General features: G+C 41.8%; 1 protein-coding gene across 1 annotated transcript in view; it reads left to right on the top strand.

Annotated features, from left to right (window-relative positions):
- Positions 1-25,886, top strand: part of LOC126191050 (pickpocket protein 28-like) — a 298,445-nt gene that overhangs the window by 82,511 nt on the left and 190,048 nt on the right. Inside the window, exons 5-6 of the mRNA XM_049931762.1 lie at positions 3,735-3,883; positions 19,289-19,493. Of these exons, the coding sequence (XP_049787719.1) occupies positions 3,735-3,883; positions 19,289-19,493 (354 nt within the window). The remainder of the gene's footprint in view (positions 1-3,734; positions 3,884-19,288; positions 19,494-25,886) is intronic.

Below are 25,886 nucleotides of genomic sequence, written 5' to 3'. Positions count from 1 at the left end.
GATTTAAGTGAGTTTGAACGTGGTGCTATAGTCGGCGCATAAGCGATGGGACACAGCATCTCCGCGGAAGCCATGAATTGGGGATTTTCCCGTAGGGACATTTCACGAGTGTCCAGTGAATAGCAGGAATCCGGTAAAACATCAAATCTCCGGCATCGCTGCAGTCGGAAAAAGATCCTGCGAGAACGAAACCAACGACGACTGAAGAGGATCGTTCAACGTGACAGAAGCGCAACCCTTCCTCAGACTGCCGCAGATTTCAATGCTGGGCCATCAACAAGTATCAGCGTGCGAACTATTCAACGAAACATCATCGATATGGACTTTCGGAGCCGAAGGTCCACTCGTGTATCCTTCTCAATAATGTGACCACAAATAACATATTATCAAGAACACAGTTTGGATTTCTGAAGCGTTCTGATATCGAGAAGGCTATTTACACCTACAGTGAAAATGTGTTTAGTTCATTAAATAACAAGTTACAAGCAGCAGGTATTTTCTGTGATTTGTCAAAGGCATTCGATTGTGTGAACGACAACATCCTTTAAATAAATTAGAATTCTATGGTTTCACAGGCAGTGTTGCAAAATGGTTCAAGTCATACCTCGCTAACAGGAAACAAATGGTGTCAATGCAAGGGACTAGTGAATTAAGTCATCAGTCATCGTCAGAATTGGAAGAAATTACATGTGGTGGCCCACAAGGATCCATCTTAGGGCCATCTCTTTTTCTTGTGTACATTAATGACCTCTCATCAGTTACACTGCCAGAAGCAGAGTTCGTTTTGTTTGCAGATGACACAACTATTGCAATAAATAGTATGTCGAGTGCAGTTCTAGAAAGATCTGCTAATGATATTTTCATGGATATTAATAAATGGTTTAAAGCCAACTCACTGACATTAAACTTCGAAAAGACTCACTATATGCAATTCAGAACCTGTAAGAGAGTTTCCACCCAGCATATGCATAAAGTATGAAGAAGAGCAGATAGAAGAGGTTGACAGTCTTAAATTCCTTTTATTACAACTTGATAATAAATTCCGTTGGGAGGAGAACACCACAGAACGGCAGAAACACCTTAACAAATCTGTATTTGCAATTCGAGTGTTAGCAGACATAGGCGACATAAAAATGAAAAAGTTTGCGTACTTTGCCTACTTTCATTCCATAATGTCATATGGTATAATATTTTGGGGTAACTCTTCAAGTCAAACAAAAGTTTTCAGAGTCCAAAAGCGTATAATATGTATTATTTGTGGAGTAAATTCACGGACGTCCTGTAGAAGCCTCTTCAAAGAACTGGGTATACTAACTACTGCCTCTCAGTATATTTACTCCTTAATGAAATTTGTCCTAAATAATATATCTCTTTTTCCAACAAACAGCTCAGTTCTTACATACAATACCAGGAACAAAAATGATCTGCACAAGGACTTAAAAGCACTTCCTTTAGTTCAAAAAGGGGTCCACTACTCAGGAACACACATCTTCAATAATTTGCCAGCAAACATAAAAAATTTAGTTACAAATAAAGATCAGTTTAAAAGGAGCCTGAAAGATTTAACTAGTGGCCACTTCTTTCTACTCCATTGACGAATTTTTTAATAGAAACAAATGATGTATTGTATATATTCATACTATTAGTATTGTTGTTTCAGCTAAAAAAAATTGACATGTTCCACATCCACGACGATCTCCTCAGCACAGATCTATGGAACGAAAAACTAATCTAATCTGCCCAACACAATGCTTTACGCCTGGCCTGGGCCCGTCAACACAAAAATTGGACTGTTGATGGCTGGAAACATGTTGCCTGGTCAGATGAGTCTCGTTTCATACTGTATCGAACGGATTGACGCCTACGGGTATGGAAACAACCTCATGAATCCATGGACCTTCCATGTCAGCAAGGGATTGTTCAAGCTGGTGGAGGCTCTGTAATGGTGGGGCTGTGGAGTTGGAGTGATATATGACCCCTGATACGTCTAGATCGACTCTGACAGGTGACACGTACGTAAGCATACTGTCTGATCACCTGCATCCATTCATATCCACTGTGCTTTCCACGGACTTGGCCAATTACAGCAGGACGATGCGACGTCCCACACGTCCGGAATTGCTTCAGAGTGGCTCCAGGAACACTCTTCTGAGTTTTAACACTTCCGCTGGCCACCAAACTCCACAGACATGAACATTATTGAGAATATCTGGGATGCGTTGCAACGTGCTGTTCAGAAATCTCCATCCCCTTGTACTCTTACGGATTTATGGACAGACCTGCAGGATTCATCGTGTCAATTCCCTCCAGCACTACTTCAGACATTAGTCGAGTCCATGCCACGTCGTGTTACGGGACTTCTGCGTGCTCGCGAGGGCCCTACACGATATTAGGCCGGTGCACCAGTTTCTTTGGCTCATCAGTGTATACGAATAACTGTGTGGAGATTCGTAATTTCTTGATTTTGAATAACGACGACTTCCGACATTCTTTTTATGCCTAGAAGGAGAATGCCAGCGGGTTAGACTGAAAGACGCAGAGTTAGACAGACACAATTTTTGCGTAAGGATAGTAATAGCAATATGGACATTCATAACGATAATGCACCATACGTGAGTGTCGAAAATTGAAGCACCGATTTTTTAAATTAATTATACAAATAGACGAATGCAACATATATAATCCGGAAGAGACACTTTGGCGTAGATGTACACAAGAGAAAAAGTCATGTGTATACATAGCCAATAGGACACGGAAGAGGAAGTAGACACACACGTGTGAAAAGTTTTTCTTTGTCTCTGACATTACTAATAACGTCTACCACGCGTGACAATCAGGTGCTAAGATAGGAACGACACACGAAGGTAATAACTTTCCGTGAAGTTGCATTCTAGGGACATTCATATTTAAGTCTTACAGATAGTTCATTTGCAGTAACACACGCATACCGGACAGCTACAATGCTGCAAGTGTTTCGTCGTCGATGTTGTCGATGGTGGAAAACGAAACATTTTAACGAACCAGTCGTTGATAACAAACGTTGTTTATTACACTAGTTTTTTTTCCCTTACTTTGGTCTAAGAGTAAACTGAACTAACTCTATGTTCGTTTTCTGCCTTCACCTCAAAATTTTGAGTGTTTCTAATTTTCAGTATCTTCATTTTGAGTAGCTACAACACCCCTTATTATAAGAAAAGAACACACGTAGCTACAATGGAGCATTTGCTATGGATCTGTTCTGTGGCTAAAATTTCAGACACTTTAAGGTACATGACATTTGCCATCACAGATCAGGTCCACTGACGCAATTTGTCGAATTTCGACCATAGGCGATATTAGTACATGTCATTCTGCTTCCATGTTATATTTATGACGTCGCATGTGTTCTACGCGTTGACGATGTGTCATTGAATTTTCCACATAAGATTTTTTTCCTTTCTAATTGTTTCTGTTTTTTTAGTTGTTTATGGAAACGCAGAATGTTTTCTCTCGGCCTCCTCTCCCTCTCCCTCTAACAGACACAGACACACACACACACACACACACACACACACACACACACACACACAGACAGAGAGAGAGAGAGAGAGAGAGAGAGAAATAACACTTTCTTCCCATTTAAAGAAAACTTGTTTTTTGAAAACAGAAAGAGGAAACTGAAAGAGTAAAATGTAAAGTGTACTTCAGTCAGTTGATGAAATGACAAATATTTCATAGAGTTGCCTTACTTTCAGGCTGCCCCAAAACTCGCACAAACACTCCTCAACTGCTCGTGGCATTCTGAAGACAACTGCTCGTGCCTTTTCGACACAGTTCTTACAGATGAAGGAATCTGCTTCACTTTCAACAGCATTGCCTACGACGACTTCTTCACGGACAAAGCGTAAGTCGGTTATCTAGTTCTCAATGTGAAAAAGTTGTTAATAATTCTCTTGGCCTTCTTGAATTTATCGTCTAGCTTTAAAATATGTTGGAGGGTTTAAAGCAGCCTAAATAAAAGTAATGCGATTTGCAAAACACAAAGTTGAAATGTGCTACCAAACAGAATGCTGTTATGCATTTCTGAACAATGTTACTGTGGAGGCCTTTCAGATTTAGGTTTAATGCCACAAGAAACGTCCCCAGTTTAGTTACAAGTTTCACATATAATTTACACAACCTTTCTAATGACACCAACGATGCAGACTAAGTAAAGAAAAATTATTTAATTCAATTTTATTTATATGTTCACCAAATAATATCATACACTCTTGTAGAAAAAGGGAGTTTAAAGGTATTAAGTAAACGGAATTGCAAAAGCCACTTTTCTGTGCTGCACGTTTCCGTTATATTGGAAAGAAACTCACGGAGTGAGGAGATATTGTAGTTAAGACACAAGGCACTCGGCGTGAGTAGGATGCAAATCACAGTCTGACCATTCCGATTTAGATTACCAGTGGTTTTCCTAAATCTTGGCCCTGCCTTTACTTTCTCGTACCTTTTTCCAAGTTTGTCCATGAACACTCATAAGACTGTAACACAAATTCGTCTTCGAGTTAATTTTTCCAGCGACTCCGGTCAATCAGGCATTTAATGCTCTCACGCTATTAAGAGAGCGGCTGTATTTCCAATCGTGCCATTGTGGCTGTATTTCTGCTTGGAGAGTCGGTCGTGCTTGGCCAGTATGTCATCGGCTCTGATTTTATGTTGATGTTGCAATATTTCAAAACTTATTAGTTCTACGTTCTTTAAACCGATATATTTCCTTGTTCGATTCATTTGCGCTTACATAAAGGCAAGGACTTTTGGTCAGACGGATACAGAGTAATACCAACATGTGCAGAGTATGCTGTAACGGGAGTAGGATTCGTTATGAATAGGAAGGTAAGGCAGGAAGTGAATTCAGTGGTACGGTTGTTCTCAGCAGAATCGACAGCAAACCAATACCGATAACGATAGTTCTGTTATAAACTCCAACGGCGCAAGCAGAACATGAGGAGGTAGAGCAAGTATATGAAGATATTGAAAGGAAAAATTCAGTACGTAAAGGAAGATGAAAACTGTCATGGATGATTGGAATCGGTTGTAGGAGAAGCAGTAGACGAAATGGTTTCGGAAAAGTTTGGGTTTAGTACTAGGAATGAGAGAGGATAAAGACAAACTGCTTTCTGCAATGAATTTCAGCTAGTAATAGCGAATACTCTGTTAAAAATCACAAGAAGAGGAGGTACACTTGGAAAAGGCCGGAGGATACAGGAAGATTCATTTTAGATTACATCATGGTCAGGCAGAGAGTCCGTAATCAGGTATTTGTGTGTAAAGCGTGCTCAGGAGCAGATATACACTCGCATCACAATTTAGTAATGATGAAGAGCAGGCTGAAGCTTAAGATAATACTGATTCTGGAAGGATCGGTGTGCAAAGAAGTGAGATACGGCAGTACCAAGGAATGAAGAGATACGCAGGAAGTTTCTTGAGGCTATAGATGCTGCGCTAATGAATAGCTCAGTAGGCAGTTCAGTTGAAAAACAATGGACTTTTCTGAAAAGGGTGATCACAAAAACTGGAAGGAAAACATAGGTGGATGGAAGGTAACTTCGAAGAAACCATGGGTAATAGAAGAAATACTTCAGTTATCGACGAAAGATGGAAGTAAAAAGCAGTTCAGGGAGATTCAGTAGTACAGAAACACAAGTCACTTACGTATGAAATAAATAGGAAGAGCGGGTAAGTTAAGGTGAAATAGCTACTTGAAATAGGTGAAGAAATCAAAAAAGAAATGATTATCCGAAGGACTGACTCAGCTTATAGAAAAAGCAGCTTTCGGTGAAATTAAAGGCAAGGGTGGGAACATTAAGACTCAAACGGGAATTCCACTGTTAAACGCAGAGGAGAGAGCGGATAGGTGGAAAGAGTGCCTTGATGGCCTCTACGAGGTGGGAGATTTGTCTGATAACGTGGCAGGAGAAACGGGAGTCGATGTAGAAGAGATAGGGGATCTAGTACTAGAATCAGAATTCAAAAGAGCTTTGGAAGGCTTAAAATCGATCATGCCAGTAGGAGGCGATAACATTCCGTCTGAATTTCTAATATCATTTGGAGAAAATCGCAACAAAGCGACTATTCACTTTGGTGCGTAGAGTGTGTGAGACTGGCGATATAACATCAGACTTCAGGAAAAACATCATCCACACAATTTCGAGGACAGCAGGCGCCGGCAAGTGCGAGAACTATCGCATTATCAACTTTTTTAACAGCTCATGCATCCAAGTTGCTGGCAAGAATAATATACAGAAGAAAGGGAAATAAAGTTGAGGATCAGTTGGATCTACATCTACATCTACTTAGATACTCTGCAAATCACATTTAAGTGCCTGGCACAGGGTTCATCGAAACACCTTCACTAAAATCCTCTATTATTCCAATATCGTACAGCGCGCGGAAAAACGGACACCTATATCTTTTCGTGCGAGCTATAGTTTCCCTTATTTTATTATGATGATCGTTTCTCCCCATATAGGTCGGCGTCAACAAAGTATTTTCGTATTCGGAGGAGAAAGTTGGTGACTGAAATTTCATGGGAAGATTCCGCCGCAACGAAAAACGCCTTTGCTTTAATTATGCTCACCCAAAATCCTGTATCATTTCAGTGACATCTCTCCCCTATTTCGCGATAATGCAAAACGTGCCGCCATTCTTTGAACTTTATTGATATATTCCGTCAATCCTATCTGATAAGGATCCCACACCGCGCAGCAGTGTTCTAAAAGAGGACGGACAAGCGTAGTGTAGGAAGTGTCTTTAGTAGATCTTTTATATTTTCTAAATGTTCTGCCAATGAAACGCAGTCTTTTGTTGGCCTTCCCCACATTTTCTGTGTGTTCCTTCCAATTTAAGTTGTTCCTAATTGTAATTTCTAGGTATTCAGTTGAATTCACGGCCTTTATATTTGACTGATTTATTGTGTAACCGAAGTTTAACGGATTCCTTTCAGCATTCATGTGGATGACCTCACACTTTTCGTTATTTTAGGGTCAATTGCCAATTTTTGCACCATACAGATATCTTTTTTAAATCGTTTTGCAATTTCTTTGACTTCTGATGACTTTACTAGTCGATAAATGACAGCATCATCTGCAAACAACCTAAGACGGCTGCTCAGATCATCTCAATCGTTTATATAGAAAAGGAACATCAAATCGCCTGTGACACTACCTTGGGGAACGCCAGAAATCATTTCTGTATTACTCGATGACTTTCCGTCAGTTACTACGAACTGTGATCCCCGTGACAGGAAATCACGAATCCCGTAACACACACTACACGTAGTATCCGGACACCTGGCTGAAAATGACTTACACGTTCGCGGCGCCATCCGTCGGTAACGCTGGAATTCAATATGGTGTTGGCCCACCCTTAGCCTTGATGACAGCTTCCACTCTCTCTCTCTCTCTCGGAGGCATACGTTCAGTCAGATGCTGGAAGGTTTCTTGAAGAATGGCAGACCATTCTTCACGAAGTACTGCACTGACCAGAGGTATCGATGTCGGTCGGTGAGGCTTGGCACGAAGTCGGCGATCCAAAACCTCCCAAAGGTGTTCTATAGGATTCAGGTCAGGACTCTGTGCAGGCCAGTCCATTACAGGGATGTTATTGTCGTGTAACCACTCCCCACAGGCCGTGCATTAGGAACAGGTGCAGGATCGTGTTGAAAAATGCAATCGCCATCCCGGAATGGCTCTTCAACAGTGGAAAGCAAGAAGGTGCTTAAAACATCAATGTAGGCCTGTGCTGTGATAATGCCACGCAAAACAACAAGCGGTGTAAGCCCCCACGATGAAAAACACGACCACACCGTAACACCACCGCCTCCGAATTTTACTGTGGCTCTACACATGCTGGCAGATGACATTCACCGGGCATTCGCCATACCCACACCCTGCCATCGGATCGCCACATTGTGTACCGTGATTCGTCACTCCACACAACGTTTTCCACTGGGTAGTCGTCCAATGTTTACGCTGCTTACACCAAGTGAGGCGTAGTTTTGCATTTATCAGCATGATGTGTGGCTTATGAGCAGCAGCTTGACCTCCCACGTAACCGTCATAGTACTTGCAGTGGACCCTGATGCAGTCTGGAATCCCTGTGTGATGGTCTGGATAGATGTCTGCCTATTACACATTACGACCCTCTTCAACCGTCAGCGGTGTCTGTCAGTCAACAGACGAGGTCGGCCTTTACGCTTTTGTGCTGTACGTGTCCCTTCACGTTTCCACTTCACTATCATATCCGAAACAGTGGACCTAGGGATGTTTAGGAGTGTGGAAATCTCGCATACAGACGTATGACACAAGTGACACCCAATGACCTGTCCACGTTCGAAGCCCGTGAGTTCCGCGTAAGACCCCATTCTGCTCTCTCACGATGTCTAATGACTACTGAGGTTGCTGATATAGAGTACCTGGCAGTAGGTGGCTGCACAATGTACCTAATATGAAAAACGTATGTTTTTATGGGTGTCAGGATACTTTTGATTACATAGTGTAACTGAGACGATATTCCATAAACACGCAATTTCACTACAAGCTGCTTATGTGGTACAGTGTCAAAAGCTTTCTGGAAATCTAAAAATACGGAATCAATTTGAAATCCCTTGTCAACAGCACTCAACGCTTCGTGTGTGTACAGGGCTAGTTGTGCTTCACAAGAACGATGTTTTCTAAATCGTTGTTGACTGTGTGTCAATAGATCGTTCTCTTCTAGGCAACTTATAATGTTCGAACAAAATATATGTTCCAGAATCCTGTTGCATATCCTCGATAATGATATGGACCTGTAATTTAGTGGATTACTTCTACTACGTTTCTTGAATATTTGTGTAACCTGTGCAACTTTCCAGTGTTTGGGTACGGATCTTTCGTCGAGCGAGCGGTGGTATATGATTGTTAAGTATAGAGCTATTGCATCAGCATACTCTCAGAGGAACCTAATTGGTACACAGTCTGGACCAGAGGACTTGCTTTTATTAAGTAATTTAAGTTGCTTCACTACTCCGAGGTTATCTACTTCTCAGTTACTCATGTCGGCAGCTGTTCTTTGTTCGAGTTCTGGAATATTTACTTCGTCTTCTTTGTTGAGAGAATTTCGAAAGGCTGTGTTTAATAACTCTGCTATCGCTGCATTGTCGTCGATAGTATTTCCATTGCTGTCGCGCAGAGACTGTGTCTTGCCGCTAGCATACTTCACATAAGACCGGAATCTCTTTGGATTTTCTGCCAGGTTTCGAGACAAAGTTTCGTTGTGGAAACTATTATAAGCATCTCGCATTGAAGTCCATGCTAAATTTCGAGCTTCAGTAAAAGTTCGCCAATCTTGGGGATTTTTGCGCCCGTTTAAATTTTGTATGTTTTTTTGTTGTTGTTGTTTCTGCAAAAGTTTTCTGGTCCGTTTTGTGTACCAATGAGGATCAGTTCCGTCGTTTGTTAATTTATTTAGTATAACTCTCTCAATTGCTGCTGATACTATGTCTTTGAATTGAAGCACATCTGCTCTACACTTATACTGCTAATTTGGAAGGAGTGGAGTTTGTCTCTCAGGAAAGTGTCAAGTGAGTTTTCATCTGCTTTTTTGAATAGGCATATTTTTCGCTTATTATTGGAGGATCAGTTTGGCCTAAGGACTGGTATAGCCAGCACAGAGACGCCTCTGGCTTTGCGGTTGATAATACAAGCAAGACCGAAGAAAAATCAAGAGATGTTAATAGGATTTGTCGACCTGGAAAAGCTTTAGAGAATCTAAAATTGTGCAAGATGTTCGAAATTCTGAGAGAAATAGGGGTAAAATATAGGGAAAGTCCCGGAATATAGCGGATGATTCAAAAAGAAAGAACAGATTTCAGTTGTTTAACACAGACACACTATAAAAGACAGAAACGCTTCGCGCATGGCACTGGATAGCGGGAGGTTCAAAGTTTTGATACATCTGCACTGTTGCTTGTGGCAGCGTGGTGATTACACCACACGAGAAGTCGTGTTGTGTTTTGCAATTTGTGGGAAGTCAGTCCATTGTTCAAGTGCAACGTGCATTCCGCCGCCCTTCCAGCAAGAAGCGCCTCTTCACAAGGAGATTTCTGACTGACATACAAAATTCTTGGAAGTTCGTTGCAAAGGGAAGAGCACTGGTCTGCCACGCACTTCTGATGAGAATGACGAGCGTATCCGAGAAGCGTTCACACGTAGCCCTCGCAAGTCCGCAAGAAGCGCAGCCCAGGCACTTCAACTTCCTGAAACAACTATGTGGCGTGTTCTGAAACGACATCTGTGTATGAAGCGTTACAAGTTGCAGTTACTGTAGAAAGGCGTCCCAGCGACCATACCAGGACATCCCGGAAGGCACTTTTTTTCCGAACGAGTTATGGTTTCGAACGAATCGACGCTTCATCTATCGGGTCAACTAAACCGCCATAATATAAGAATGGTTGGGGGGGGGATCACAAAATCCAGGCGCTGTCGTCCAGTATGAAAGAGATTCACTGCAATTGAAAGCGCTTTGCGCCGTTTCTGTTCACAAAATTAATGAACCCTCCTTTTTTTGCGAAAGTAACTGTGAGAAGAATATCATATCTGGTCTTGCTGCAGAACTTGTTTCCTCAACGTCAAGAAAATTCCAAGGATTCCATTCTTATGGATGACGGCGTCCCGCCTCACTTTCAGCTCGAGGTGTGGCGCTATATTAACATCCCCCCCCCCCCCCACAACGTTGGATTAGAACAGGTGGACAACAAGATCTTGTTCAATGGTTTTTGCCTCCGACGTCACCAACCCTCACGCCTTACGATAACACTGGCCTCGCATTCGGGAGGACGACGGTTCAATTTCGCGCCCGGCCATCCTGATTTAGGTTTTCAGTGATTTCACTAAATCGCTCCAGGTAAATGCCGGGATGGTTCCTTTGAAAGGGCACAGCCGACTTCCTTCCCCATCCTTCCCTAATCCGATGAGACCGACGACCTCTGTCTGGTCTCCTTCCCCAAGAAACAACAACCTTACGATTTTTTTCTGTGGGGTTGCAAAAAAGAGTTTTTATCCCACCTACGGCAGCCACTCTTCAAGAGCTGCGAAATCGAATTGTTGAAGATGTTGATTCAGTAAACAAGGACCCGATGATTCGTGTGTGGAATGAAATGGACTATCGTTTCGATGTTTCTGAAGCAAAGCAGCTGCTCATGTGAATATATTGTCTGTACGATTATAAAACTTTGAACCTTCCTCTGTCCTCTATCCACAATGTCTTTTTATTTTTCACAGTTTGTCTGTAATGAACAACTGAAATTTGTTCTTTCATTTTGAATCGCGCTGTACAATGTGTACAAGAACCAAGAGGAAACAAGAAGGCTGGAAGTCCAAGAACGAATTGTTTCGATTAAAAAGGATGTAAGACAACGACGTAGTCATTCGCCCCTGCCGTTCAATCTATTCATCGAACAAGAAATGACAAAAATAAAAGAACGGTTCAAGAGCTAGATTAAAATTGAAGGTTAAAGGATATCAATTATAAGATTCACTGATGACATTGTTAATCCTCAGTGAAAGTGAAGAAGAATTACAGGATCTGCTGAATGGAATGAATTCATTAGACTAATGAGTACAGAATCTGGCCTGAGAGTAAATGGAGGAAAGAGGACAACAATGAGAAGCAGCAGAAACGAGAACTGCAAGAAACTTAGGGGATCACGAAGTAGACGAAGTTAAGGAATTCTGCTACCTGCGATGGACGACGCAAGGAGGACGTAAAACGCAAAGTAGCACTGCAGAAAGAGCATTCCTGGCCTAGAGAAGTCTATTAGTATCAAACACAGGTCTTAATTTGAGGAAGAAATATCCGAGAACGTTCTTTTGGAGCACAGCATTGTTGGTAGTGAAACATGACTTTGGGAACACCGGAACAGAAAAGAATCTAAGCATTTGAGATGTGGTGCTACAGATGAATTTTCAAAAAATGTTCAAATGTGTATGAATGCCTAAGGGACCAAACTGCTGAGGTCATCGGTCCCTATGAAACTAAACAAAAATGGGTAAATTCTACGACTTTACTGTGCACTATATATTGAATTTTGAATAGTTTGGCTCGAACCCACACGTGCTATGGCACGAAATATATATATTTGTTACACTCAGCTTAACTGAGCGGCCCAGAGATGTGGCTGGTCTCAGTGTTTGGCTACGTCTTTCGTCATAGGGTGCCAGCTCACATCTGTCGTAAACTCAGTTTTTAAGCTGAAATAAAATATAACAAAACAATGCAGGCAAGTATTGCGGTGTAACTTACAATATTGAGTCACTCACGTTGATTTATAATTTTAACAATTAGTTTATTTTTCTTCAATATATTCACGAAACACTTAAAATGCAGTCTGAGGGGCTCTTACGTAAGGGCAGCCGTTAATAACTGATGCTACAACACTTCACTATAAAATTCATATGTCGCGATCACGGCACTCTACAATATGTTCACAATTCAGAAAATACATTCATGTCTGCTGTCCTAAACCACTATAATGCGCTCAACTTGATCGTTTTCGTACGCCGATACATACATACTTGTCCCCAAACGTGGCTACCAACCCACGACCTCCGCCAGATGCGCGGCGCGTCCGGCCATACTAGGCAAGATCCTAGTGGAGGTGGTTTGCCATTGCCTTCCTCCGACCGTAAAGGGGATGAACGATGATGATGATGAAGACGACACAACAACACCCAGTCATCTCGAGGCAGGTGAAAATCCCTGACCCCGCCGTGAATCGAACCCAGGACCCCGTGCTCGGGAAGCGAGAAAGCGAGCGCGAGATCACGAGCTGCGGACGTCAGCAGGTGAGGTCAGCCTATCTGGGTTGAGCCGTGGTTGTTCCTTCGTGGTTCTGCTTCACACTCACATCACCAACAGTCGATCAGCAGTACCTTTAGAGAGGTTTATATTTTGCTCGTGGATTTGTTACTCAGGAAGAGCCAGTGACTCGTCGACGTTCGAAGTTACTGAGCTCTCTTACCCGACCCATTCTGCTGTCTTCTGACAACACAGTACTCTCCGCCTCCTTTTGTACTGACCTGTCCGCCCCTCGTAACATATTGTGCTCAATTTCGCATATTTTGGTCACATAGTATACGTATGTGTGCCATGTACCTATAAGCTCTTATGGCGCGCTGCCAGGTGAAAGGGTCAGCTGTGACGTCAGCACTCACAGCACATTTCCGCCTGATGCATACCATGTCGTCTAGTAACCGTGATTCTTCTACAGGCACTGTTAATATTCAAATTAAAGAGTTACAGGCCGTACACATTTTGATTTACTAAAGCCGGTTTTGCTTGTCACAAGAGAGCATCATTAGATCTGTAAAATTACAGTATTTATCGACAACATCAGATAAAATTAATCATTAAACATAAGCTTACAACATAGATACTTAACATAGTTGCCTGGCGAAAATGCGTCAGTTGTTTAAAATTACTGCTCCGTACCCCGTTCATACACAAAGTGGTGTGCGTTGGATCCATTATTTTACTGTAAGCTCATTGGTCGGGTGTACAAGCCAAAGCACAACTGAGGAATTTACCAAATCTGATTGGTAACGTTAGAGTCATATCGATATGCACAAACCACGTATTGGCATAGTATTCAGCAAAACTTCATCGAACAAGGGCAAAAACCCATTCCTTAATAAATTTTATTCAAGTAAATCTCTCCAGTTGCTGTAGCACACTTAACAACGAGCCTTTATCTACTGGTGTGAATTACATTTATACTAACCTGAATTTCTCCTAGGGTAAGCTTGGTTTTGTTTACATTTTTACCTAATGCCGTAGGGTTAGAATGGTAAAATTACTAAAATTGGAATTGACAGAAATAAATCAGTAACGTCTACAAGCCTATTTGGAATTCATGGCAAAGCAACATGTGCAAATAAGAAGTATCACACTGGTTGAATATGCATAAGGATTTGCTGGTACCAAATTACCTGGTTCTCCTAGAACATACTGACTAATTAAACATAATATAATTAATAAAGATGTTGTTGAAACAAATTTGAGTCCTTAAATGTAAAATAAAAATGGAATCGATTTTTTTCAGTATCTCCATTTAATCCAAAATGTTTATTTCGTCCTGTTTGGTGTAAGAAGAATAAATTAATTGGAGCTATAGCCGCAATTATAAACAATAGTATTCAATGGAATGTGAAAAATCCTTTTAATGTTGCATTATCTACAGCAGTCTCCCCACATCCCCTCCACAACTCACTAAACTGAATCTGTTCCTAAATATGGGATTGCTGATAACAGAGTTGTAATTACTATTGCTCCTCAAAAAAGTATTTGACGTCAAAGCAGAACATATCCTATAAATGTAGTGGCTGTAACTGTCCCAATGTGGTTATAAACAGTCTGAAAAGCTAAGAGCGTTGAAAAATAGCTCGTACTGAGAACTAATTGTTAAGACAAAATTCGATAGTTAGCGCCGTTTCCGAGCTATTTAGCATTGAAGTTAGCCAATCAGGTCGCTAAGAACATAAATTCAGGCAGCCCGTCAGACACAGCGTCGCCAAACTCGTTCTTCGTTTGGTTTCCTCAAACCGAACAAACGTAGCTTTTGCTCACGTAGCTTAAATTTATCACTTACGAAAAAGGCACATTTTAACTGGTAAAGACAATTTAAACAAATGGTAACTCACGGACCCACACATATCTGTGCAGTACCGCACCGTAGCGCATGCAAGTGCTTGAATTTGCGTGTGCAACGACGTGATTGGCTAACTTCAGAGCTAAATACGGCGGAAACAGCGCTACGTATCGAATTTTTTTCTTAACAGTTATTTCTAGTCTGGCTGATATAAGTGCTATCCCAACGGCGGCACTCGATTTTTTACACTTACGTCTCACTGTATTTATCCGCGGGTAAGTTCTCTCTGTTTCAAAGCGCATCCATGAAAATTGTTAGTCCGAAATGCGACTCTGATATACCGCCTAACATTCTGCTATTCAGTCACTTACGGGACTTTTATACACAAGCGTAACGTAAAGTTTGTCTCGCCAAGCCTTCTTGTCTGTTCTACTCATTTAACGTTGCGTTATAATTTTGGTATATCTCGCTCCTGATAACTGTTTCTTAACACTATCTCTTTAATAGTTGTTGCCAAAACCATCAAAATTCAGATATCTGATGATACTGGCATTTAATAATCGAAACCGGTTATAGTAAATCGAACTGTCGCCACCTGTGGCTGTTTTTAATTTAATTTTAATTATAACGGTCGCTGTGTCGTCGGCTGGCTGCGTCAGCTTTTGTTAAGAACGCATTAATGATTAAGTATCCTTAATTTGGGCGATCTCTATTTACCACTAAAAAGATAAAATAACTTAATGAAAATAGCAAAAATTCAGAACTTTAGAAAGAAATTGTTCGTTTCCCTGTTGTCTGTTCCTATTCCAGGGTGCATAATAGTAACATGACGTATATACAGTTAAATCTCTGAAGTTTATCTGTTGGAATGAAACCTTGTTTCAGACTAGTATCATTACGTACTGCAGCTCTAATAAATATTTTCAACCACTGGATCTCTACCGGGTGTTTTACAAAAATATCGCAATTTCTTACAGTAGTCAAAACTAAAACAGAACATACTTTATAAATATTTGCTGAGGTACTCTAAACCATGATGTTCATTCACACTACAAGATGTACTCATTGTGTTTACCACTTATTGTTACACATGTGTTAGAAGGAATAATCAAATCGTATGAACTCACCGGGGACACGCACTATTGTAACAAATACACGTTGTCGATGGGTGTGGAATACAATAATGCATTTAAATGTCCCCGTACCCAGAAATTTAAGGGATTACAGTCATTTGAATGAAGGAGGCTGGAGCTCCTCAATCATTCCATCACTCATTAAACATTTGTGTTCCATAGAACTCTACGAAGGGTTGAAAATAGTGTGGCATCACACTGTGGCTAAACGCATTACCAGAATGACGTTTCTGTTCTCTTTATTTGATCACAAACTTTGGTTAGAAAGTCTGTACAGGTTAAAAGTCCGGCACACAACACAAACTTCTGCCTGGCTGTGGTTGTGCAAGTAAGAAAATTGTGAAATACTGCAAGTTCTTGACTAAAACGCACATTCATTGTACTGCTACGTGGAATCTAGAAAGAGTTAAACACCAAACACACCCCAGGTCGTCAACGAGCTGGCAGCTCTTGTATTTTGCAAGCAGATGGAATGAATATGCTACTCGCTATTGGTCACTGTGCGGGCAGCTTCATTCCACTCCAGAGCCCATGGGATCGCGCCACGATGTGACGTGGACCAAACAGAGGCGTGTCTCAGGCCCATTGCTGTCTTTTTGCAAGAGTAGCATTCTTCAGTATGCCGGTATTTATTGTCCTGTAACTGATGATAAGGAGCGCCTGTCAATTTATCCAACGTGCATGGTCTCAAATAATCAGTTATCCACAATTCCTGCTCACTCATTGATGCTAATGCGAACCAAATGCCTTGCTCTATGGATGCTCGAGAATTTTCTTCTGGCCAGACATGGTTATTGCGATAATTTATTATAGAGTTGCTGTGTTCACCATCACACATGGTACAAAGCTTATCAACAGAGGGCGCCACCAACCAGGAAGATTCAAGTGTGACGCCACATAGTTATGGCCAGTCGCTACATAGGTGAGACACGTAGGAACTGACATGTTCATGTACATTGATTTTTCTTCTAGGCACATAAAAAAATATGTATCACTATTTCCGAAATCAGTTGTGTCCCTGTTGTTTGCTTGCTCACGGTAAATCATTAACATGGCGCCACTGTTGAGAAAGTCGAGTTTACCAGCACTGATGTTCAAAAATCTTGATGGCAGATATATTTTGCAGTCTTTATGATGAACAAGCACTAGTGCTCCAAACTTGGGTGATGTCGCGTCTCGCAATCTCTATTATATCGCGCTGCCTCTTCTCCAACACCAACAGTCTTTCAGTGCTATTTCTGCTTCCGCCAATGCCCAGATACTTCATGTTCTACAAAAAGTAAGCAGGGGAATCCCTGCATCTTATATTACAACAAGTAATCGATAAGCAAAATATATAAATTCTGTCAGTAGCAGCCGGCCGAAGTGGCCGAGCGGTTCGAGGCGCTTCAGTCTGGAACCGCGCGACCGCTACGGTCGCAGGTTCGAATCCTGCCTCGGGCATGGATGTATGTGATGTCCCTAGGTTAGTTAGGTTTAACTAGTTCTAAGTTCAAGGGGACTGATGACCTCAGATGTTAAGTCCCATAGTGCTCAGAGCCATTTGAACCATTTGTCAGTAGCAGGACCAATTTGTGATTACATTTTGCGAGGAAATCAATGAATGATTCTGGCAACTTTGATGATCATGGTGTCTGTGATAGCGCAGTAACAACGACAGATCTAATGCAGTGAGTCTTCCAGCTTTTATAACAAACCATCGTGCTGATTCGGCAAGTTATGATAGGAAAAATGTGATTGGTAAACATTAGTCTGCAAGACGAATTTGAAATTCCGACCTTAGGATCAATAGAACAGTGAAATAAATTCAGTGGTGACAAGTGAAAATTTTTGCCAGGCTGGGACCCGTGCCCAGATTTCCCACGTTACGCGAGCAGTTGCTTCAGCTTCACTCTCTTCGCGTCCCGCCCAAATTCCCAACTTGTCATAGACTACTGATGTAGCGTCCCCTGTCCATTATCCTCATTGGTTGCAACCTCACGCTGATTCCCGCGAGAGGCCGGACGAAGAGTGCATCAGCGCTGAATGATCATTCATTCAACGTCAGGGTGCATATATTTATATGTGTTATGTCCGTTCTTTTGAACATGTCTGGGTTGTCGGTGGAATATCCTCAGATAGCTGAAGTGGTTAAGATGACCCAGTGAAAAGCCTCAACAAAACGTTTGGCGGGAAGATCCGTATCTCCACCCGCGTACGCTCCACGAGTCACGTAGGCCACACAAGAATGTGCCGTAACGTTCCGCCGTAATTTTTAGTGCGCCCATCCCGCTATTGCGCCACGGAAGTTAGCGAACGCTCCCTGCCCTCCGTCACAGCAGAGAAAAAATTCGTCCCAACACTCAACTAAACTTATGTTTTCACGCAGTACAGTGGATAGACACTGAGTAGAAACTGTTTATCAGGACTCCAGAACCAGTCAAAGAGATACACATACAATTCACATCTTTCAAGAGTTAATTATGCCAATCAAAGAGCAAGATGAAAATCTTGTGGCTTTTGACGGTGAAGAAATAATTGTTCGATTACACTAACGAAACGTAATGGGCATCGTATTCAGGCAGAACTTTGAGTCTGAAGAGAAGAAGAAGAAGAATAAAGTCATGAGCCGGCCGGTGTGGCCGTGCGGGTCTAGGCGCTTCAGTCTGGAACCGCGCGTACTTCATTTGTTATCGAAAATTCAGTTTCGTTTGAATAAGCAAATTATTGATCATGTATACAATCCGCGAATTGTAACATTAATGAATGGATATGGACTTTCTACGCTAAATGACGCAATCGCGTCGCAGAATGTTTGTTGGGGAACGAAAAATAAACTTAATGAATTGGTTGCTGGTGATGAACGTTCCGGTATCTGTATACAACTTAGTAGGACACTTGGATTCACGAAGGACTACAGAAAGATTATTTCAAGTGCTCGCCATGACCTTGTACTGATCTGTAGCAGAGAATACACTAAATGTATTGGCTCTGATAATGGAGACACAAAGTCGTAAACTACGATTGAAAAAAATTTACTGGGAAATGCCAGAAACGCGAGTGTCCGTGAAAGAGCAATTAATTATTGTTGTGTAACATCTTAAGAAATGATCTAAGTTTAACTCTAGTTGTACTCTAGCATTAATTTAAATTTAATTGAATGGGCTGAACCAGAAATGAGTTAACTTAAATTCAACAAACCACTCGAAACAGCAATATATTAATCGATTTGAATAAAGTAATGAGATACGATATACACATGTACAAATGGCAGTAGTTCGCGTACGCAAAGAATAAAAGGGCACTGCATTGACGCAGCTTTCACTCTCAGGTGATTCGTGTGAGAAGGTTTCCGACGTGATTATGATCGCACGACGGGAATTAACAGACTCTGAACGCGGAATGGTAGATGGAGTTAGACGCATGGGGCAGTCTGTTTCCTAATTCGTTAGGGAATTCAGTATTCCGAGATCCACAGTGTCAAAATTGTGTCGAGAATACCAAGTTTGACTGGGTGTTGCAGGCACCAGAACAACACGCTGCGCCACAGCCGGGTGAACCAGGTGCGCGGCTGGAGCCTGGACGAGGGCTACACTGGCGGCGCCTCGGAGGCGGTCTACCCGCGGCGCACCGTGTCCGCAGGCGCCGCCGCGGGGCTCACCATCGTCACGTCCACCGACGACCAGAACATCGACGCCAACTGCCGCTGGCCCGTCCAAGGTTTCAAAGTGAGAGCCGCAACTATCGTGACACCAACAGTCAATACATCACACTAATTGCTCTATTTCCAGCACTCCTGTTCAGTAGAGTTAAAGTACGAATCACGCTTGACGGGACGGAATGAAACGGAGCGTCAAAAAATTCTACGATGTATTTCAAATTGTAGGATTTCCACAGGCTATCAGCGGAACGGAACATGCCGTCATTGTCAGGGTTTCTTGGGGAGGTGGTTTAGACGATATTATTACAAGGACAGTGGTGTTGTCTGTTAACATCATTAGCTAACCCTCTCTCGCCGCTGTCACTCATTTTGTGATAGCGTATTTCGTGCATTTCTATTACCTAGTCTTTACGTTAGTGCTTGATTTGATTTCGTGGCACACTAGAAATATTACACGAAGACATGAATATTTGTACTGTAAACGTAAGAGATTCCAGGTATCTGAGAGCGAAAAATTATTTGGGTTTTACAATACACTGACAAAGAAAACACCTACAGGGCGTTTCACTAAATGTGTTTTAAAAAGTGGTTCAAATGGCTCTGAGCACTATGGGACTTAACTTCTGAGGTCATCAGTCCCCTAGAACGTAGAACTGCTTAAACCTAACTAACCTAAAGACATCACACACATCCAAGCCCGAGGCAGGATTCAAACCTGGGACCGTAGCAGTCGCGCGGTTCCAGACTGTAGCGCCTAGAACCGCTCGGCCATCCCGGCCGGCAAATGTGTTAACCTATGTCAGTTACGAAGTAATAGACAACGGAAATATTTATTGCGCTAGGTCACCATAAGTAACGTTACACTGTCCGCGGAGCTATGAACATAGTTTATTGTGTTATTATCCAAAGAGTTACAACAAAAAGATACAATTTTTAAATGGAACAATAGTTGTTTCTATCATGCACTTGAATCAGTAACACCAGCTGTGTATACATCAATTTAAATTACATTCCTATCACTTTTAGTTTGCGAGCTACAACCCTTCGAATTTTCAGGGGCAGATACCACACACGCTGCGCATAACGCAATGCGCCTTCTAAATGTGGTGCGGCCGAGTTGTAACATCGCCGTTGTCACGGAGCGAGAAGCTTCCTCGATGCGCTGTTAAAGACTGCCGACTGTCGCCGCACACGGCAGTATACCCGACAGTTGGAGCCACTCAAACAAACGGGGCTCAATATACGACAGTTACTGACGTCGGACGGATATGGCATCCACGAACAACGAGTACGTTGACATGTTGCCGATGCTCGGCGAGTGCCGACACGATGCCACTGAAGCAGCCGTGGAGTACGCCGTGAGATATCCTAGGCGAACAGCTCTGGCAGTCATTACGTTCTTACGTAACGAACAACGACTTCAGAAAGCAGGCAGCTTGGTAATGCTCCGCAGTAACAGACGAAGAACTGCAAGAAGTGAGGAGACGGAGATGTTTGTTTTAGCTGCAGTACACGACGATCCTCGTGTCAGCTTACGAGCCTTTGCTGCAGTCGCTGGTGTCAGTCTCACATCTGCGTGGCATAAAGTACACGGCCACAGGTTTCACCCGTACCGCCTGTCACTGACCCAGGAGCTGCATGGGAACGATTTCTGTGCGAGAGCTACATTCTGTGAGTTGGCCATGCGTAATTTCACACTGTAGTCTTTACAAGGTGTTATGTTCTCTGATAAGTCGACGTTCACAAATTATGGTGCAGTGAATCGCCATAACGTGCACTACTGGGCCGCAGACAATCCTCGGTGGGTATGACCTGTCGACGTAGGTGGTCTATTAACGTATGATGTGCAGTCCTTGGGGATGAAATCATCGGTCCACACTACTTCCCAGGTACACTGACAGGTGTGTTATATCGCGCGTTTATAGTCGACTGTTTGGGTGGTCTCCTTGAACATGTGTGTCTACACACGAGAGGTTTGCAAGAAGATGGTTCGGGCGCCATGGTCCTCATTCATGGCCCACAAGGTTGCCCGATTTAACACCATTAGATTTCTATTTGTGGGGATATCTAAAGGATAGTGTTTATGACACTGAGCCCATATTCCCAGATGATCTAAAACGGCGCATCGAAGACGCATGTTGCTCCGTAACACCGGCGATGTTACATCTCGTCCGCAGATTCTTTAGCACGCGCATTGTATTGTGCATCCAGGAGCATGGACACACATTTGAACATCTCATTTATATCAGCTTCCCACCGCCAGACCATCCATCACCCACCACACACCCACGTATTATGTACAGCGTGTGGTATCTGCCCACGAAACTTTGAAGGGTTGTAGCTCCCAAACTACAAGTGATAGGAATGTAATTTAAATTGATGTATACGCAGCTGGTGTTACCGATTCCAGTGCATGATAGAAACAACTATTCTTCCAATTTATTGGGTAATAACACAATGAACTATGTTCATAGCTCTACAGACAGTGTAACGTTTCTTATGGTGACTTACCGCAATAAATATTTCCGTCGCCCATGACTTCGTAACTTACAGAGGCAAACACATTTAGTGAAACACCCTGTATATTGTGGATAAATAACAACTAAACTTCATGAAAACGTTTTGAATAAATAACCTTTTGTTGAGAGTTAAGACGTCAGCTGTATTGAAGGAGAAAGTGCAGGTATTTTTGACGATGTTTAATACTCAGGAAAAATAAAACAAGCAGTGGACAAGGAAAAAAGAAGCTCTCTGTATTGCCATCCCAACCTTGTCTGGTACGTTTTTATGTGCTGTTTTCCTTAGCGAATAAATATCAATGTTTTGAGATGTCTGGACGTAGCTTTTCTTATTGCTTCACTTCTCACAAGGGGAGGTCTCGACTTTCGGATCAGAGATTTACTTAAAACTTTATGCACTATCAATAGTCCATTAGGACGACCTAATGTGCAAGTAGTAAAGCGTACTACTTAGGTGATTTCGAGAAAATCGCAAGAGAAGTTTTACGCGTCACTGCTGTACCAGTGCGTTGCTACCGAGCGCGAGGTGACGGCGGTCATGCGGTTAGCGTTCAAGCTCCGTCATCGGTAGAGCGCTGGATAGTGTCCTGCTCATGCTTTTTTCCCAACACTAGTCATATTATTTCGTATGTATTACATTCGAAGGGTAATGTGATGAAAAGACACGCGTATTTGCATGAACTTTTATTGGTTTTCCAATGTCATTTGTCTGTTTACTAATTTTTATTATTACATTTAATATTATGTGATTTTATTTCTACAGGAAAGGTAAAAACTGTATCAAGCGCTTTCAAACTTGTTCATATTTGATTGACAACGAACGAGAAACTGCTTCTCATGAAAAAGCTGTTTAAATACATTCAATCATACATTTATGAAAATGTTGCGTTGCGCATGGAATGCATCCAGATTCTCGGAAGAAAGAGAAATGTTCCACAATGTCGACTAGCTTTGTTTTTCCTGAGGAACTCTGACGATTCTTTGTGCATGCAGGAAAACTGTATTCACTCAATGCAACAGATATCGTTTTAACTTATGATTTCCGTGTCTGCTTGAAAAATATCATACTGCAACTTGTAATGTCGAAAGCACATTCGACGATTAATCGTACATTACCCTCTAATTCTGGCATATTGTAACTTATTCTGTTATTGAATTAAATTATTTACACCTTCATTTATTGATGTTTGACTCGGGCTTTCCCAGTCTGTCCCTCGTCCTTGAAACCTGGGTCTGCAGATCGAAGGGTCCAGGTGCAAAGCAGCTCTCGGTACCTTAACCGATTGCAGGTATAAGGGATTTCGGAAATCACGACAGCCATACATTCTCAGAAAAAAATTTATGCGTTTGTTCGTTTACTTGTCGATAGTTATAAATATAATGTTTGTTGTGATAATAAAAATTAGCAACCAACCAAATAACTTTGGAAATTCAATAAAATTCATGCAAATACATGTGTCTTTTCCTTCTATTACCTTTCACATTCATTATGTATGATATGATTAGTGTCGAAAAAATATAAATGAAAAAAAAATACATGAGCAGTACTGACCTGTAGCCATATGACCACCGCCAGCTCACGCTAAGGACCGCAACACACCGGTACGTCACTGACGCCTAAAACTTCTCTTGCGATTTTCTCGAAATCACCTAAGTAGGACGCCATACTACTTGCACATTTGTTGTCCTAATGGATTATTAAAAATGTACGAAGTTTGAAGCAAGTCAGTGATGGGAACATTGTGGCCTTCCCCTGTCAATGGTTTGTCATACATACTTTTCCGTTTGGCCGTTAATAAACTTTGTCACTGATATTTTCTTAATTCCGGTACCATATTCTGATTTTTTGTGTCGTAGATGGTATTTCACATGCACACTTTCACCGTTCACATTTATTCTGTAGGGTTCCAACAGGAGGTTTCTTGTATCTAATTACATAAACGTTAGAGTAACATGACATTTATGGGGCAAAACATTTACCATGGAGGTAAGAAGAATCTCACCATATGACAAGGCACAAATGATATATAAAAGTAGATGCAGATTTTTGCATTACAATGTCTAGTTCATAATTAAATGTAAATAACGACAGGTTTATAAAGACCCTTACACGTAAGCCTTGGACAACATGCATCATCCTTACAAAAGAACAAAACATTATTTACAATGATGCTTGACCTGTTTCATACATGGATATGTTATTACAATGTTTATGGTACCGTACGTCAGCCTCATTTGCAATACTGATGTGGTAACAGTACCGAATTTGAAGGTTTATGTTTGTGCTGGTCATGGATATCGTACATGTATAACTAACGAATATGTGTGTTGGGTGAGTAAGGAAGTTTCGTGTAAAATCTGGACAACCTGTAGTTTGTTGATATGTGTAGACATTGCATGCACCCGTATGGGGCAAACATACAGTATGACTGGTTGTATTATCGACTTGTGAAGTAGGAGACTGTTTTTCCTTTTTAAAGACAACATACTGTTTACTAACGAAAATAATGTCACTAACACATTGTGTGCTCTATTCGCTACGTCTGTCACAGATTTGTTGAAGCTAAAGATTTGGTCCAAGTGAATTCTAAGACGTTGTGCTTTCACTGCATAATGGCAGTGGGGCTTGCAAATTCTGCCTTTTCTTGTATAAAGTGTTGTTTGACTTTTGCCCACATTTATTTTGACCCGCCACTCCCTAAACCTTTTTTCAAGCGGTACTAGAACCCGTTGGATTTAAACCGTTTCGTTCTGCGCGGATCAAATTAACGTTATGTTGACATTGCTTCTAATGTGAGCTCACCACAATTTGGCTGTGACGCCGAATTCCATTCCGCTGTGTTCCGTTGACATCCAGTGTTAATCAGCCTTAAACCAAATTTCTGATTTCAGATGAGCTGACGATGCCTTTTCACTCTCTGTGTTTGGATGACTGTTCCAGATGTCTTCTGCAAGTGCCCCCTCACCTATGCTCGTTGTTACCGAGGTGGCGCAGTGATAAGACACCGGACTCGTCAGCGATACGATGGCCGTTCAAATCCTCATCTAGCCAACCAGAAATAGTAGTCTCATTAAATCAGTTCAGGCAATGTTGGAATTGTTCCTGTCCCAACGCGAGTCTGTGTTCCGTCTCTAATGACCTCTCACCGACAGAGCGTTGAACCCTAATCTTGTTTAATCTTTTTGAACTACAACCACACTGTGCATTGGTTACATGTCCAAATACATGCCTCAAAACAAACACTCCGAGATAACCTCAGAAATTACATAACAGGAAACCTGTTGTAATCCGTTCACCTTTTATTGTTAACATGGCTTGTTAGTAACCGGATAACCCCTGACTGCTTAGTGACCGAGGTATTGCATTGTCACTGCGCCAACAGCATTTACTGCTACAAATTAACTTCTGAGAAGCAGTACTTCTTTCCACCAGGAGCTTTCCATAAGAGGATGACAAAAACAAATGACCTTCAAAATGAGAACCCAGTCAGTTTAAAATTATGATTAACAGTAAGAATAATAGGGCAAGTTTCGGAGTAAGCGAAATGAAACTTCACAGGTTAGGAGGTTTCCGATGTTACTTCAATGATTACAACATCGAGCCAAATTTACTATGAACTTGACAGTATGAACCCAAAAATACACACTGAATCGGTAGTCATCGAACGTAATTCCAATAATCGGGATACAGGAGGTTGTAACTGCTTGCAGTCTCGCCTGCAAGCGGGAGTAGAGTCGGCAATCTCCCCTGTATCTAACTTGCTCGGCGTGTTACCTAAGTTGCATCTTATAGTATATCTGTCTTCCAGGTTGAAGCAGTCGGTTACAGTTCGGAATCTGGCCGTGTGTATTGTAGAGTGTTTCATGAGCGACGCGAGTGCTCCGTCTGGCGTTGTTGGTATCTTTAGCCAAGGAAGATGTAAAATTTTCTGGTAGACACC

Source organism: Schistocerca cancellata, chromosome 6, assembly GCF_023864275.1.
Source record: "Schistocerca cancellata isolate TAMUIC-IGC-003103 chromosome 6, iqSchCanc2.1, whole genome shotgun sequence".
Lineage (NCBI taxonomy): Eukaryota > Metazoa > Arthropoda > Insecta > Orthoptera > Acrididae > Schistocerca > Schistocerca cancellata.
This window is presented reverse-complemented; position numbering and strand designations above follow the sequence as displayed.